We start from the raw sequence: 17,651 nt of genomic DNA on the forward strand, positions 1-17,651 counted from the left end.
TTTTGAGATGGACACAAAAGTGTGGATCACAAGCTAGTTATGACATGCTGGCAAGAGCCTTACAACACCCCCAGGTGAACCGACAAGATCTCGCCCTTCAATATTGTTACGAGCTGTAAAAAGATGCCATTGCACTTAACAGTGGATTCGCTGCATGGCTTTGAAAACAGCTGCCGTTTCAAAATATTACTGCAGTCGAACACCTTCCAGCTAATAGTGCCTTTCACAGACAAATACTACATTTTTGACAGCTTTAATGTATTAACTGCAGAAAAACTACATGTAATTGTAAATGATAGCCAGTCAGGGTCTCTTTAATATTTATTCAAAATTCTTTGCTTTTCACACTCTTCTCAAGATAATAAATAAAATGTTTTTCTAGTTTACATAAAAACACACTGGTTAGAACTTTTTCTTGTGCTTTCCATACACCCTCATTCTATTTACAAGCTGTCTAGTGGAAAACCAGTGACAAAAAATATCAGTATCTTTTTACAGAATATAGAAGTGATTATAACTTACTTTAAGAAATGCAAGGTGGCTGATCCAAGGCACAACAGACATTTCTACATACATTTATCTCTTACTGATTAAAATGGACCATTACTAAGCCCTCATCAGTGGTGGGTCCCAAAAAAGTGGGGTTCCGAATTGAAAAGAGCCCTTTTTGGACCATTTGTTGATAGCCGCTCCCTAGATCAACCACTGACACAAGAATTTATTAATAGTTTTACACATAGCACCTTGTACACAAAAAATATGTACAAATATTGTTCAATGCCTTTGAAAGGAAAATCTACATAAGCCGAGAATGAACAGTATATGATTATGTTACAATAGCACCTTGCTGCACAATGTAGGGTTGCCTGATAATATTTATGGTAAGGAACGCCAGAAAAAAAAAGCATTAATGGGATACCCATACAATGTACTATAAGAAGACATGACTGATCATTGCCACAGTTATATACATAACTTACGTAGTTGTGAAATCAAAAGCCTGAGAAATGTTCAGGCTTGAACGGAATTCAAACCCGTGACCTCTGCAATACCGGAGCAATGCTCTACCAAATGAGTTATCAAGCCAACTGGGAGCTGGTCATGTTGTGAGTTTGCAATATACCTGTAGATGGTGAAGATACAAGTGGATCTATTCACTTGTACAATGTAACTACTATGGTAAGCTTGTCAAAATATATTTCTTCAACCAAAATTATGTCAACAAAATACTGTGTTGGAAACAGCCCTTCTGCCAGGGAATGTGCAATAGGGGTACATGGGTGAGAGGCAATAGAATTTTTTTAACAATACGTACAGAGATTATGATTAGAGGGCTTTGAAGTCCTTGCTTATTAAACATTGCCCCATGGGTTAAAACAGCTTTTTCTTGCTGCTTTGTATGAAGCTAAAATCTGAGTGACTTGCAGGGTGCATTTCAAGGTTATCAATGTTAAAAGCGATATGAATAAATATATTGAATAAGTGTTGATTCCTTGTAAGATCTGCATTCCTCACTCGACTGCATAGCCAAATCAGCTCTGAAATGTGCCTTGTATATGTATGTTCTTCTCTCATGAGAATGACACAGACGTGTGCTTGTTAGCTGGGAGATTCTAATGGCACAAGATCTGTGTGGTGTGACTTGACTCGTTGAAGTAGATGCTGGCCAACAGGAACAAATTGTCCTTCCCACATGTCTCTTAACACTTCTGGAAGGCTTGACTCCATAGACTCCAATTCACTTGGATCAAGAGCTATGTCTTCATCTGAAACAGAATTCAGCAGCATTAGAATGACCTTAGGGTACAACAATAAAAAATATATATTTAATTAATCTTATTTTCTTTCATGAATGACGGTGAGACAATAAAAATTACAAACCTGTATTACCTGGTAGAGTCACTGTTTTCCTCTGGCCACTTAAAATTTGGCACAAATCAAAGTTTTTATTTGCCTTTTTTTTCTCAAGATGTGATAGATCTGAAGAAAGTTAGTTTTTAGTCGTTTATCAAAGTCTTTGTGCATTGAGTTTTCGTCTCTCTACAAGTAGGCCACCTCTGAATGCATTTGAATGGCTGGCTAGATAGTCACTTATAGTAATACATATTCAAAACCAAAAAAGTGGCAATTATTTCTAAAAAAGTGTTCAAGAATATTTGTATACTATTATACTATGAAAACAATCCATTTGCCCTACCCAGGTATTGTGTAAGAACATCCATCAACTCTAATGTTTCTTGATCACCAAAGGTTTCTGAAGAGCTGGTTATCTTATCACTGCAAATTGACAAGTCATTATTCATTATTTATTGTGTAAGAACATCCATCAACTCTAATGTTTCTTGATCACCAAAGGCTTCTGAAGACCTGGTTATCTTACTGCGAATTGACAAGTCATTATTCAAATGTATGGTCATTACTGAAAGCACACAAACAAACAAACAACAGTTGCATAAATTTACAGTAATAGCCAAAATGCTACTAATTATTGTGAAACTCAGAAAACCATCAGCACCAGAAATATTTATGGAATATTATTCTGTAGCAAGGAAAAAGCAACTTAGGTGTGAGAAAACGTCTAAACAGCAAACGGCAACGGTAGTTAGTTGTGGTCTTGAGGTTTGTTCCCACGTCCTAAACTTTATTGTGATTGGTCGGTACACAATTGACTAGACAGAATCAAATCAAAGTGTTCACAGTTTTCTGAGTATCACAGTAAAACAGAGATGAAATATAATAATTATTCCAATTTGGGAGCAAACTGATTTATCTGCAAAATGCATACTACATGTACCCCTATGATACTCTTGTACAAACATGGAATTGCAAAATAAAATAAAATCTCATATGAGTAAACAACACACCTATAGTTCCACAGGATCTGGCAGACCATACTGGACAGCTGCCAATCATGTTTTCCAAAGTCACGCAACACATCTACCAGTCTACAAGGAAAAACAATTGCATTCTAGTAAGAGGAAATTCCAAAAATAATGATCAATGTTCATTTAGTAAAAATACTGTAAATCAGAAAAACAAACTACAGTGTTAAGCAGCCACAATCCAGACATAACTTACTTTTTAATTCCATCCTCTTCTTTTAACTTTGGTTTGATGTGTTCATCTATCATTAGGTTGATAAGTACACCACATGCTATAAACACAGTTTCTCTCTCACCAGCATCCAACAATGCAATCATGATCTCGTCAACTAAACAGGCAAACAATACAGAATCTGAGAAAGTTTCTAGGATTTTAAATTGCCAATTATTTTTTATCACTTAATGTTGTGACAATTCTGAGGAAACACAGGAAGTTAGATAGTTCCTGTGTTTCCCATAATTATATCAGCAATGAGAGAAAGTGTTTCATCACAAACAATCCAAACAATAAGACCTGAATTAAAAATATGATGCACTGGGGAGTGTTTGGATGAACTTTGATTTGTTAGAAGTACGATGAGACACTGTCTAGACTGTCTAGAGGGTCTGAGATATCTTCTCAATCAAAACTAACAAAAAAAAAAAAATCATGAAAATCTATGCTGGTTAAGATCACATTTCCAAACATCATTACAGTTTGTGAAGTAACATATACACAAAAAAGACGGCGTATGACCACATTTCCAAACACCAAGAAAGTTGAAAATACAATGTGCATTTGACTACTTTTGATGAACTTCAAGGTGTTTGGAAATACGGTCAAACACTGTGTCAAGTGTTTAAGATATCTTCTCAATGGATGCTATTAAGGTGATTCCTCACATTTGCATTGTGCATCCTTACTGCACATAATTTATGGCGTTACTAGGGCCCCCTCATGCACGCACACATTGAAAACATAGTGGATTTGTCTTGATAATGAGTTCTGTCAGTTAAAAAATGGATATAGCTCACTAATGAGCTCGGGCACCCCAAGTTTTTTTCCAGTCGTTGTAATCAACTAATCGTTAGCTTTGCGCGAGAAAAGACTGATCTGATTTCTATTGCTGAAAATTGAAGAAATAAGGAAAATAGCAGCTGCACTGTTTGATAACCGTGGCAAGCAATTTGGTTCCAATATTTTAACAAGGGTTCAGCTGTCTGTAAAAATCAAACTTAAAAGGTTTATTTGTATCCAACAAAAGTATTGACTATAGTTTGAGGCATGTTTTCATGAGTCTGGGCTCACAAAGATTTTACAATAACTTGGAATAAGCATTAAATAATGCCAAAATGGGACATTTTCAATGCCTCACTGCTCCTTAACGAGCATGGGCACCCCCCCCCCCTTTTTATTTTATAATTTAAGTTCTCATATGATAAATATTCAGTGGACAAACAAAAATTTATTGACAGTTTTATTTCAGGGGAATTACCTTAAGCTATGGAGAAAAGAGAGAAATAAAACTGTAACTACATTGTATGCTAATTAAGATCAGAAATCCAAACAGCGTCACTTTCAGAAGCATTGAGCATATTAATACTCTCCAGTTTGTTGTGACATCCAAAAATTTTGCTAAAAACTTGGACGTTAATAAATGATTGGAAAAAGATGCTTTGATTTGCTTACTCATGCAGTTTAGTGTTATATATTAATATTAATAGTGATCTTTTAATTTACATAAGTACAATTCCCGCATTTGAGACGAAAAATGTTTTAACTTATGATGATGTGGCTCAGAAGAGAACCATGTACACCATACTCTGAAACCTTTTACCTTTGTGTTCAGCCAGTAAAGCTCTCACTTCTTTGGATCTTGAAAAGTTTCCAAAGACACGGCAGGCTTCCACCATTGCATCCATGTTCTCTGGCATTAGCAAGGAAATTAGCACTGCAACAGGATTTGCCAGAAACATGCTGTTAGTGGTACCCTGGTATCTAATTGTGTTTTTAAGTGAAGGTGCTCTTTTATACAACCTACTCCAGCCTCAGCTGATAAAATAAGTTTCTTTATCATGATTCCCCTTGGATAGACAAACTCCCCTTCAGGATGTATTAACAATTACTCCTTTTTTTGCTTCACAATAAAGAATTGGGCTTCAAGAATCAAAAGTGTTGGCCACTTGGTTTGTGACTTGAACCTATGACAATAGCAAGGTCAAATAAACTTACTCTCAGTAATCTCGACTTGTCTTTGTTGTACAACACTATCAACATCATTGTAAAATGACAGGTTATTAAGAGTGGCAACTGTGTTCAGGACAAGCTCTTCACTGTGAGTTGCATCTTTCACATCTGCAATGATCCACGCACACAAAAAGGAACTTGCTTTTAGTGCTCACAAACGATCTGTCACATTCCAAACGTGATCAACATCACATCTCTAGTAAAGTACTGGACAGGTGCATTGTTAGTTGTGGAGCCATGGGGGCATAATGGCTGGACTTTGGTTTGAGCAGACGGAGTGCAAGTCCTAGTCAGGGTCATTACATTGTGTTCTTGGACAAGGCACTTTACTCTCCCATGACCTCTCTGTGTGTAAATGAGTTCTGGTGAATTTAATGCTGGGGATAACCCTGTGATAAACTAGCATCCCATCCAGGCAGGAGAGGAAATACTCCTAAATCCCTCCTGGTCTTTAAATGCCATGGAAACTGGTGTAAGCTCTAGCAGTATCGACCTCTTGCCCCGACAAAGACTTTACAGAATGTCTTGTTCTATGACTCTAAATTTGAGTACAAGTACTAGTAATATTTTTCCAAAGCTTGTGAATACTGTAAATGTACATTTGCACCCAGTTTATTGAATTGATAAAAATGCACTGGAAGTACAGTCCCATTGTTTTAGTTGCAAACAAAAGAAGGGAAGGGGAGTTATTAAAAGAGAGGGGGCCTTAATAATTTCTTGTTTCAGAAATAGGGAGTGTGGTATTTGACAAGGGGACCTAAATTTCAATTTGGCAACTATTAGTTAAAAGGAAAGTATGAATAATGGCATAGAAGGTATTTGATATTTCAAGCTTAGAAAAAGGGTTTTTATATAAAGTTTAATAACATACCAAGAATCTGGATTAACAGATCAACTAATGCTTCATTAGCCGCAAGACCTGCACCAGCTTCTGGACTGATTGAAAGGTTGGCAACTACTCTGATGGCCTGAAAGTTACCAATAGTGACACCAGTAATCATAACAAATTTACCATGAGGAAACAGCCATTTCCATCTCCCTTAAAATAAATGAGTTATCTGATGACTTAGTACTAGAGAGATCATTGCAGTGTCCATAACTTATTGTTAGTCAGAAGAAAATGACTGAGCAGAATGTCGTAATATAAACAACCACTTTATAAAAACACTGTGAAACAAAACAAACTCATATGTTCTGCCATTACTTCTCTCCAATCTTTATTTACTGCTTGGTCATTCCACACTATAACTTAAGGGACTGAGCACTCATTGTATAGAATTAAATTACCTGAATGTCTAACTCTAAATGAACCTATACACTCTTAAATAATACTTACTTTGATAAGGACATCTTCATTCTTGTTAGGTCCTTTCTTTTCGCCATTCACTTGTTTCTCTTCAGATAAGGGTCCATTTTTCAGCACCTTCAACCACAATAAATGCACTAAATGAACCACTGTTGATCTAAGGCTTTTATTTGCCTTTTCAAACTAGAGGGGTTTTTAATTGAGTGTCCCCAGTAATTTGACAATTACTTTGTTTTGGTTTTGGTTTTACTATGGTTTGAGACTGGCTGAGTAGTCTAATTGATAAGTAACTGGTTTGGTTTTGGTTTAACGACACTCAATTGAAAACCACTCTACAGATTATGGTGCTAATGGTATCTACATTGTATAGCATGCCTATTTGTCACGTGATTGGCACACGATCACATGGGTGTCCAATTTTGAAAACTGCTATTATTAAAATTATTCCTGATGACCTGTAAAATACAATACCTACTGGAAGCTTTAGCAGTTGCTGTCGTATTGACAGCACTACATTAAGATGCATTCTAAGAAAGTTAGTGGTAAAAGTCTGTCTTGTTTTGTTTAATTAGATCCAGAAGCAAATTGCCAAACCTCCAACTCTGTATTGAAGTATGACTGCATAACAGATAGTAAGACTGCCATGAAAGACTCATCAAAGAAAATCGTTTCCCTGACTTTTTCACTTTTAGATGTTAAGTTCCCCAAAATGAAGCAGACACGGACCACCAACTCCTGCAATATGAACAGGCAAAAGATTCAAAAGTAACCAAGGCTGTGGTCTAATTAAAATTATGAGGAGCCCAAAGGTTGCTGACCATGAAATCCTGAGTGCCCTGGTGATTTTTTTCCAGTCACCCAAAGGCAAAAGTTAGTAGCCTGTGGCACCCAGGCTCTTCTAGAGCACAGCCCTGGTAACAATACATTTTAATACTATTATCCAGCAGCTAAATACCATGGACAAAACTTCAAATTTGGATAATGGAGAAAATATTGGGGTCACTATTGCTGTCAAAGACAATGCCTATAATGGAGTTGTATGAAACATTGTTACACACCATTAATTAGAAAAAAGCCCAAAGAAAATAAGGTGCTCTGATTGGTCAAAAATTTTGTTTCCATGGCTCAATAGAAATACATAACTAGCACTTGAGCTGTTGTCATAATGATGGTGTTTCTACTAGTGGAAGTTTGGGAGAACTCGAAAAAGCTGTGGAAACACTCGCCTGTCAGCTCGTGTTCCCACAGCATTTCTCGTTGTCCCAAACTTCCACTCGTGTTTCTATAACTTGACAGAAACATGGCACATGTGTTCTATTTCTTAAATGTAGAAACCATGTCAAGCTGATCTCAGTAGCCTTAAAAATTTATTCCACTGACTTAACATGTTATATCTAAATAAAAAATTAATAGCGAGTTCCCCATGTGCAAAAGTGATCTTACTGCCACTCAGAATAACAAAGAAGCTTCAACCATGTCTTGTACACACCTGTTTCTTTTCGTACCCTGACAATATCTTGCTCAGTGCCTGAAGCCAAGTACAGGTGTCACTGTCTAACAGTTCACCGCAGCATTCTGTGTACAATGTAAGTTTGCTATGGTAGAGCAAAATGAATAGAACAGTTAATGTTACTACACTGAAAATAAGACTGTTTGTGGACTGCCCCATCTCCTAAGACCTGATGACTTTATTCCCAAAAATTACAAAATCAACCTTAGCACAAATCTCCATAGTGATCTCCAAGCAGGGCTTTCATTAAGGGCTGTAACCGGTAACACCTGCTATGGCCGAGTGTGCTTGATCAGCCCTTGATGTTACAGGTGAACTTGCCTGTTGTGAATCAAAACTTAATGACAGCCCTGCCAAGTGTACCTTACGTGGGTCTCTCAGATGAATCAATCTCTGTGGCATGTAAGGCAAGGCCTGCCCTTGGCCACCATACCTACAGGCAGCCATGTACTGTTATGTCAGTCACCAGACAAGATCACAGCCCACCTCCCCTCCTCCTCCCAACTTGCACCCAGAATGTTTTCAACAGCAGAATATTGGATGTGGACATAAACCGATGGTACCCTTAATTTTGTTTATTTATGAGTTGACCAGCATGTCACAATAACCTCACCTCAATGCTCGGCAAACGTTCCAAACTACGTCACCGTCAGATGAATATGGCCCCAGAACTATGGCCAAGTTCCTAACTACTCCAGTGCTGACAAACAGTTCTCTGGCTCCAGTAACATCCGCAAGATTTCTCAGTGCCCCCGTTACCTGCAATTAGTGTAGAAGCTGTGAACTTTCACAATGTTTCTCGATCAAGAACTTTTGCATTAGTTAGGAATATATAGTAAATTTGTACCTGAACAAGGAGACTGGTGAACTGTGAATTCCCCTTCATGGACATCAATACCTAACACAACAAAAAATAATAAAGTCAGAGTAAAAGGCATGTCTTTACAAATACTGACTATTAATCAAAGAAAGATAGTATTAGAAATTTGAATAAATCTGCTAGTATTCTATCACAAATGTTGATTCTCTTATTGGCTATATTACTCACTATCTATTCTGTTGTAGACAGTGAGTAGCCTAGCAGTGTGAAGTTGTTTTTAACAAAATGGAGGCTTCTTCTTTGCATTTTTGAAGTGACTAAGGAGAGGGTTTAGATAAAGTTTAGAAAGACTAGTAGATTTATGGCAAATTTATACCATCTTTCGTGGAATTTGTCGGCTGTTCATGAACACTGCCACGGGACATTCAATATATTCTTTCAAAACAAAAGTTCTTGCCACGGAAAGCAACATGTTCAAACATTGCCTAAGGGAGACAATTGAGATCTGATTACGAAAGCCCTCTTTGAACAAAGACAATGACTTCGAATTAGCCAACATCTATGAAACCATTTTAGCCCTCTCAAGACCATAATGAAATCATACAACCCTCCTTAACATTCAAAATGTTTACTGTGGCTGATGAAGTTCAGTGGAACCAAACAAAATATCCAACTTTTAATAAAATATTTAATTGCACTCTGAGTACAGAAAATTTATTTTTTTATACTTTAAAGGCAATAATTGTCATTCTTGACACCTCGTACTTTTCCAGAAAAAAAAATTAAAAATCTCCAACACTTTTCAATCACTAAATTATTTCCAATTTGATTACTGTACTTACATCTTTACTAATTGCATCAAGAATCTGTGCTAAACCCTCGATACCCTGAAGAGAAACCAACTCTTTTTGAGCTGTAGGATTGTTACTTGAGAGATGTTTTAAAGCTCCAGCAGTATATACCAGTGCATCGTGATGACTTCCTATTTCACAGCTTCCTATTGTGTCTACTAAACATTCTGAAAAAGAAAAAAAGAAAAGTGGGAGCTCAGGTAATTTTGAAGACTTTTCTACGCATATTTATCAAGAACACAAGACAACTAAGTTACCCTGGATAAGACATGGGTTTCATTAACATTTTCAGCGGGAGGGCACCTGGTTTTCACAGGCGGGCAAAACTATTTTCAAGAACTGAACTTCTTTACAAGAAAACCTTTACTCTAGATGGTCAAACCCGGCTGGTAAAATCATCCTCACAGCCAGGCAATTTGCCCCATGCCTGGCTCTTAATGAAACCACATGACAAGACCTGAAAAATTTTGTCAGTTGACCACAGATGATGGAGACAGAAAAGATGTTTTTAACATGTAACCTAGAAACCCTCCCCAAATAAAGAAGGAGCAAATCCCTGTCATTCAGTCAACACAGCAAGGTCACGTTTTGAGAAATCCCGTGAACACCTCAGAGTTAGTAATAAGTAGTTTATCTTACTTAAAATGTCCTCTTCAAGGAATAACTGATCATTCTTTTCTGTTTTGGCCACTCTGTACATAACCATACATATGTTGGTTAAATTATTACCAGTCACTTTCATCTGCAACAGAAACAAAAAATATCAAATTTTATTCTACAATGGATGAAATTATACCTCCTACACGTAAAGCTGCTAGGAAAAACCCTGGGATTAAAATTTCCAGAAATGGAAATTCAAAACTTTGTCTATAAACTCAGGCAATCACTTTGAATACTTCAAAACTCCTAGTTATTGCTTTATACTATACAAGCCAGAGTTATCAAATGCCATCTTGGTGTAGGCCTTAAGACAGACATCAACCTTTAACTATAGCACAGAAGAAATACAGAAGTTTAACACTCACCGAAAGAATCAATCTTCCAAGTCTCAGGAGTAATCTTGGATCACTAAGATCCAAAAACTTAAAAACCGTCCGTAAAATCTCTCCTCTTCTTCGAGCAGAAAAACTTCCACTAGCTTTTCCCATTAAACCTTTCTTTTCTAAAGCATTCCACAGTTTCAAGCAATCTTGACAAAGATCCTTTACATTCTTCTCTGCAAATCGTTCCTCCATTTGAGAGAGCAATGGTTTCACATGATCCTCATAATAAGAAACTAGTTCATCCTTGGGTTTATCTTCTTCTGCTTGTGACTTTTTCCGTCTTTTATCTCCACTTCCACCTCTCTCGCCGCCTTTTTTCCTCGTCCTCCCTGAGGTTGGAGAGGTCTCGCTAGCTGTTTGTTCACTCGGGATTCCAGCTGGATCACCACGCTCCAGAGGACCACTCTTGACACGGGTAATAGAATCTACGACTGGGGTACTGCGCTCTTTTGGCCCACTTCTTACTCTCCTTGCACCAACAACATCCCTTGAAACTGCAGGTGGCGCTGGTAAAATTTCTGATGAACTATGCCGAAGAGGTTCACCCACGCTGGGAGGAGTACCAGAAAAAGAGCTACTTTTTGGTGGATAAGGAGGAAGTTCAGCTCTTGCCTCTTTATCTTGTTGCCCAATTACAATATTATGCAGCTTCTGATTGAGTTTTTCAGCATTTAACTCTTCAAAAGGACCTGACAAGGAAGATTTAAGAGGTCTCCTGACTTTCCCTGAAGGCTGCAGAAAAAAAGGTAAAAACCAACTGAGATAAACACAACATACAAAATGTCCATAAATAATAAATAAATATATTACAATATTAAGAGAGGAAGCCACATCAGCCTTAGCTGGTTTTCATGCGGGTTCTCTATCCTGGTCGAATTGGAATTCAGAATGTTGGTTTTTGTGGAGGGAGGAAAACCGGAGAAAAACCCTGGGAGCAAGGCAAGAATCAACAACAAACTCAACCCACATATGGCCAGAATAGAACCCAGGCCACATTGGTGGGAGGTGAGCGCTCTCACCACTGTTCCGTCCCTTCTCCCCATCAAAGATTCCACCATAAAAAAGTATGCAACTATGAACAATCTAACACCCAACAGTCATAAAATACTGAGAGTCTTGTTTACATATACAGTTGTAAGCATGTGGCCATGGTCCAAAAGAAACGAGACGACTAACTCTCCTAAGCAGATATTTATTCAAATCCTAATTTGGGGTCCACTTATAAAAGGTTGAATTACATTTCATGGTGAAGACTTACCACTCCAGAGGGTGGGGAAGGAACAACAGCTTCAGGAATCTGTGGAGCATTTTCAATTGGAGTGAGCCTTCTTCCTGATGGGGGACGGGAAGTTTCACCCTCAGACTGGTAACTACCTAGGCTGTTAGAAAGAAAGACATGGTTTTTACTGTTTGTGTTTTGCTGACATTTACTATCAATCCCAGACATCTACTGAAATGGCTCTCTTTTTTCAGGCCGTTGCATGCTCTGTTGGTTTCATTCACAGATTCAAAAAAAGTGATCACGTCAAAACAAATTTCACAAATCATGATTGAGTGATGAGTGAATCTTTCCTACTATCGGGGAAGGTGCTTCACAGTTTGTTTGCAAGTATGAAACAGTGTGATGCTTGCATGCTAATATCATGTGACATTCAAACTTCATGGGCATTTCTCAGCCAAGGAAGATAGCTGGAATGCCTTAATGTTGGCACAGAATAAATGCAGACAAATTGTTTTGGCTAAATAAATTACTTTATTGTTCATGTTTCAAGCATTTGTAAAATAACAGCAGATAAACAATGTCTCTTAATATGCATATCATAAGATCTTAAAAAATATTTTGCTCAAGAAATGCAAAACTTGGAATAGAGGTAATACCTTATAATAGTTATCTTAGAGGATGGCATGGAAATTGACAAAGATGAGACAATACTGGCTTGTGAGATTGGAACATTTTGCCATTCACGATTCCTCTGTGGATTGGGGACTTCCCCCTCCCCATCCCCCTCAGAAGCAGGGGAGAGGTCTGGGGTTTCAAATGAATGGTTCTTAACCCTTGGTTTTGAAAGTAATCTTGCCTTTTAACTTGTGCATATTTTATGTTAGTTTATTTCTTAAGTATCTAAGGGCTAGTACTAATTCATTCACAGCTGTAAACTATATCACAAATTAAAGGTAATTAACCAAATGGCTCATCAAAATTTGCATCTCGACATCGCAATAAATTCTCATTTTCATCAAATGGTTACAACGGGTTGGCTTTTAAACAAGCTTGTATGTCACAAAAACTTTTTCGACTCGAAACCTCTTTTCCTCTTGAATTCCCAAAGCAGACAAATCAGGTTCTATCTGGAGCCTTAACATTTAACAATTATGAATCCAGATGCTATATTTTGCACCTGTATATAAAGTGGTGCAAATTTCTTTAATGAGCCCTTTCTCTTAGGAATCGAGGACGTTTATATTTACAGTAGTTTTGAGGTCAAGCATGAACCATTAAGGGCATACCACAACCTCAAAAGCCTAAGAACTACTTTTTCCATTTGCAATATTTACAATAAACATAGCAATAATCGAATAAACCAACAATCCACGGCAAACATATACAGCCATCATCAACTGTAAACAGTCGTGAAACATTCGGATGAAGCGCTGTCAAAGACAAAGTTAATTGCATCAAATTTACCTGAATGCAGATGGCGGTCTTCCCTCGTAGGGCTTTACAGAGCTGCGTCCAAATAACGTTCTGTTAGATTCCACTGGTGTAAAAGGCCTTTTGGTGTCCAAAGGACGGATGGAAGATCTCGCATCCGCGACAATATTTGCACTTGTTGGCCCCTCAGTTGCATAAAACGGCCGGTTGGAAGCCTTCTCGCCTCTGCGCGATTTTTGCGGCCTCGGCGGGTCCATTATTCAAAGGGAAACCTACAGCTACATTCTTTCTTCCATCAGTGGTAGACACAACAACAACCACACTGCTAATACAACTTTTTTCAGTTGTCATTTGGCGCTTTCTCGGTTACTTCTATCGTTCCTAAGAACGCCTTGATGGCCGAACTCTATGGCCTCGTTTTCGGGCAAATGCCTCGTTTCCGAACGTGTGACGACTTCAAGTCAGCGGTAGAGATTCGAATTTCCAAAATGGCGGGAGTAAGCGGTTCTTTTCGGCAGCTCGAAGACAAGCCGTGTTCTGCGGAAATTCTTTATCAAAGATGGTCGCCAAAGATGGATTTGCTTGCCCTTGTGACAGTCGAAGGTGAGGTTTGGTTGCAGAGGTTGTCTTGGAAGCGAGTGTGGACAATTTCTACCGCCGAAGGTCGAGCTCTTTCAGTGGCATGGAGACCAGACGGCAAGATTTTAGCTGTTGCTTTCAACGATGGTAAAATACAGCTCCTCGACATCGAAAACGCTGAATGTATTCATAAAACAAAAATCGAATCGACGCCCACGTCCATGGATTGGATAGAGGAAGGAAAAGAGAAAGTATCGACTGTTGATCATGAAACGTCTTCGAAAAACTTGCCGTTTTTCGTAGAAAAATCAGAACTTTATCTTCCTTCACTTTCACATCTGCCAAAATCTGCGGGAGCTCTGTTTTCGAAAGAAACTTTACAAGAAGAGTCGGAGGATCCCAAAAAGCTCAAGTGTCTACCCGAGGAGTTAAGCGTGTTGGTTGTCGGTGATGATAGAGGCAAAATACATATGTACCTGTATGGTATTTTCTTGTGTGCCTCACTGAATACTGCGGATGTCTTGCAGCATCATTCTGAATTTCAAGAAGTAACGAGTGCCTATGTGTCGCATGGTTTAAAGGTGCTCTCAGCTGTCGTCAAATCACCTGTGATTGAATCAGATAAACAATCTGTGTCATTAGTCTTGTATGACACCGGATTGCTGTCCATGAGGAGACGTGAACTTGCAGTTGTAGCTAAGAAAATGGGCGAGGTCACCTGCCTGATGGATTACTTTGATAACACTTTGCAGTCCATGTCAGACGCTTGGGAGGACATACTCCTTGAGATGGACACAAAGTTGACAGACTTTGCAGCAGAACGACTGACTGCCGGATCAAGTGTCAGTAGTGAATTCCTAACTTTACTCACTCATGGAGTGACAAGTCCTGAGCTACAGTCTTTCCTAATTCATGATCTCACAGAGAAAGGCCTCAAGAAGCTGGGACATAGCATTGAAAATTCTTACACAAGTATTCAAAATCTGGCATTGAAGCACTTGCAGTGTGTCATGCAATCTCTTCTGTTCCATGTGACAGAATTTCATGGAATGTCAAGATGGTATGAACAGTTTGGTGATTTGGGTCTTTCTGAGTTTGACATCCAAACTGTTATCACGAGTCTTGGTTCTGTCATGTTGAAAACACAAGAGCTTGTCCTTGTCATTGAAACAAGCCTCAAGAGCTTTAAAGCATTCTTTCAATGGCTTTATTATGCCATCTTGAGTTTATCTGATGCTGAAATTCCAGACTTTGTGAAACAGAGGAGCCAGCAAGAAGTAATGCTTTTGTCAGGCTTCATTCAAGATCAGCTTGTTGTCAACCAGCAAGGAAAGTTTACCCTGGAGAGAGTCGGTCAATATTTTGACCCCAAGTCACTAACAGTAAAGCCACCATTTGGTAACAATGACTGGACAAAGTTTGTTGAGAGTCATCCGACACTCAGAGCAAGTCCTCTGCTAATACCTAACAAAGCAACTGATTCTCTGCTGACTCTTTCTGAACAACTCCATGAACACATCAAGAAAGCCTTTGCAGAACCAATAAGCGCCATAAGCAAATCAATCTCTTGCTGGAACTGTTCTCCACTTTGTGAAATCAGCAAGAATGAAGATTCTTTCCATGTAGCGCAAAAATCGACTGGATTTCCTGTGCATCAGCTTGTAGTTTTTCCTGAAGACAGGAGACTGAGCCTTGTTTCTATCAGACCAAATGAGCGCAGGTTATTTCTTGCAAGAATTTGCATTGACAACTTGCCAGGTGACATTGAACAAGTGTTGTACTCTTTCTCTGATGTTATGTTCTATGACTCAGAGTATTTGTCAGTTTTGCTTCAGCAGCAGAAAGTAGATGATGGTGGTGATGAAGATGATGTTGATGGTGGGTTGTCAATATTGGCTCAAGTTCCTTATTCATGGCTCGAAGATAAAGACTTTCTAGCTGTTGCACAAGTCAAACAAACATACATCAACCAAATATCACAACCTCCACCTATCAGTGTAGGGCCAAGAATTACCCATTTTCGGAAGCTGGCTGGAATGAGCGCAAGTTCTTTGTCTGTGAGTGGAACTCGGAAGGTCTCCTGTGTGTTGTCAGTTTTGCAAAGAAATGTCCGGCTGTTTGATATGGATGCCGAAGATGAGGAGGCAGAAGATGAGGAAACTGAGAATGAAGAATTAAACAATTCCTTTGAAGAGGAGCAGTGAACAGATTTCTGACAGTTCATGCCTCCCTAGGGAACTAATTTTTGCCCAGCAATTTTCTCAAAGAATAGCAATAACTGAAGAACCTTTGTAGTCAGCAAATGTTGGTGCAATGTAGATATTGCCTGAGAAAAATTTAAATCTGCTATGCTGTTCTCACAGGCATATGACCCTCCAGTTTCCAAAATTTTGTGAAATTTGTCAGGCAAAATACTCTTGATTTGGGCAACAGTACTTGAGAGATAACATTCCAAAAGCCTTCTCAACCTCAATAATAATTCATCAAGTTTAAACAAAGAAAATCACAACCGTGAAGGAGGTTTGGATACCTGGTCTTAATTAGCATAGATCTTGACAATTTTACTTCCCCGTTTACTCCTTAGTTATTGTATTAAGTTTCTGATTTTACTCAACTGTCAATGGAAGTCAGGTCATAGAGTATGCAGCATTTCAAACTAACTATTTTTGAAATTTCAACATTTTCATCACACATGAGGTTTGTGATTTTTTGTTTTTTGTTTTTTTTGTTTACTGCAGTTTGAGTGCGTTTCTATCCTATCCTGATTTCAACACTCACATATTCAAGCATTGTGTAATTTTTTCAGACAAGAAGGTCACTGGTCGCCAAAGTCCAAAGATGCCTGTGGCCTATGACTGTACTGTGCCAACATATTTTAATCTTCTAGCAACTGTACTTCTTGTACTTAAATTTAGTTATGATAAAAGTTATAGTACTGCAGAGCACATTATTTCATATAATTTTGGTAAATGTTCAGCAGGAGCTGAATTTTTTATATTTAGCTCTTATTAACCGAGCTGGAGGTCTGTATGGGAGAGTCTTGACCTCGGTCGTGAGTACAGACCGACTGCAGTGAGGTCTGTACACACGACCGAGGTCAAGATTCTCCCATACAGATCGACTTAGCTCGGTTAATAAGATGTTTATTATATGGCAAAGAAGAAAACTTTAATTCATTTAATGTAACTGGTTTGGTGACATTTCGCTTGCAAACGGCGAAGAGCTTAACTCAAACCTGCCGAAATTTGCTCGTCCTCTACTTTTTTTGTGTCATCAGGCTTTTTGGCACTTCCATAAATGATTGAGAAGAAAACAAAAGAAAATGGTGAACATTTTTGTATTTTAGTTTGCTACTTTTTCAACGCAAAATGAAACCGGTCTAGATGGGAAAATCTAGACCGCAGTCAATATCGATTTCAGCCAATCAAATTCGTGAATTCGGTAGTTCCCATATCATATTACAGTGGAACCCCGTTGATACGGACACCAAGGGGACATGCCAAAATGTCCGTATTAACGGAGTGTCCGTATTAACCGGGGTCCTCGGAAAAAAGTCAGGGACACGTGCTTTGTCGATACAAACACTAAGGCCGACACTTGTACGGCAACGAAACGTTTTAATTGTACTGTAAATTACAAATCATTAACTGTATCACTCTCGGTGAAATTTTGCCTTTGCAACCAGAGCCGGGAAATGGTGAGGACAAAAACGCGGTCGCCGTGCTAACTGAAAGTCGAGTTATCGGCCACATTCCATATCACCTCGCAAACACCAAAAAC

At 38.5% G+C, this 17,651-nt stretch overlaps 2 protein-coding genes across 2 annotated transcripts; one reads left to right on the forward strand and one right to left on the reverse strand.

Annotated features, from left to right (window-relative positions):
• Window positions 1-303: 303 nt before the first annotated feature.
• Window positions 304-13,670, reverse strand: LOC110044377 (armadillo repeat-containing protein 2-like). Its single transcript, XM_020749918.2, has 17 exons — window positions 13,326-13,670; window positions 11,898-12,018; window positions 10,622-11,371; window positions 10,236-10,338; window positions 9,588-9,763; window positions 8,773-8,823; window positions 8,539-8,684; window positions 7,905-8,010; window positions 7,010-7,150; window positions 6,446-6,532; window positions 5,981-6,077; window positions 5,095-5,217; window positions 4,700-4,813; window positions 3,079-3,211; window positions 2,865-2,945; window positions 2,198-2,277; window positions 304-1,766 (listed from the first exon to the last, which is right to left on the reverse strand). The coding sequence occupies exons 1-17, from the start codon at window positions 13,547-13,549 to the stop codon at window positions 1,600-1,602; spliced, it is 2,700 nt and encodes an 899-aa protein (XP_020605577.2). The 5' UTR covers window positions 13,550-13,670; the 3' UTR covers window positions 304-1,599.
• An 11-nt stretch (window positions 13,671-13,681) lies between these two features.
• Window positions 13,682-17,220, forward strand: LOC110044378 (anaphase-promoting complex subunit 4-like). The gene has a single exon (XM_020749919.2). It carries the CDS (start codon window positions 13,688-13,690, stop codon window positions 16,073-16,075), a length of 2,388 nt encoding a protein of 795 aa, XP_020605578.2. The 5' UTR covers window positions 13,682-13,687; the 3' UTR covers window positions 16,076-17,220.
• The last annotated feature ends 431 nt before the right edge of the window (window positions 17,221-17,651 follow it).

Source organism: Orbicella faveolata, unplaced genomic scaffold (assembly GCF_042242905.1).
Source record: "Orbicella faveolata isolate gen_17 unplaced genomic scaffold, um_ofav_v1 contig_12, whole genome shotgun sequence".
Taxonomy (NCBI): Eukaryota; Metazoa; Cnidaria; class Anthozoa; order Scleractinia; family Merulinidae; genus Orbicella; species Orbicella faveolata.

What these genes read in the sequence shown, in the direction of transcription:
- LOC110044377 (XM_020749918.2), bottom strand. Translation starts at nt 13,549, where the DNA reads ATGGACCCGCCGAGGCCGCAAAAATCGCGCAGAGGCGAGAAGGCTTCC. An exon ending in ATGAAGATGTCCTTATCAAA is followed by an intron (nt 6,078 to 6,445) that starts GTAAGTATTATT and finishes GGTAACTTTCAG; the next exon opens with GCCATCAGAGTAGTTGCCAA. An exon ending in CAGATCCTGTGGAACTATAG is followed by an intron (nt 2,278 to 2,864) that starts GTGTGTTGTTTA and finishes GTCAATTTGCAG; the next exon opens with TGATAAGATAACCAGCTCTT.
- LOC110044378 (XM_020749919.2), top strand. Translation starts at nt 13,688, where the DNA reads ATGGCCGAACTCTATGGCCTCGTTTTCGGGCAAATGCCTCGTTTCCGA.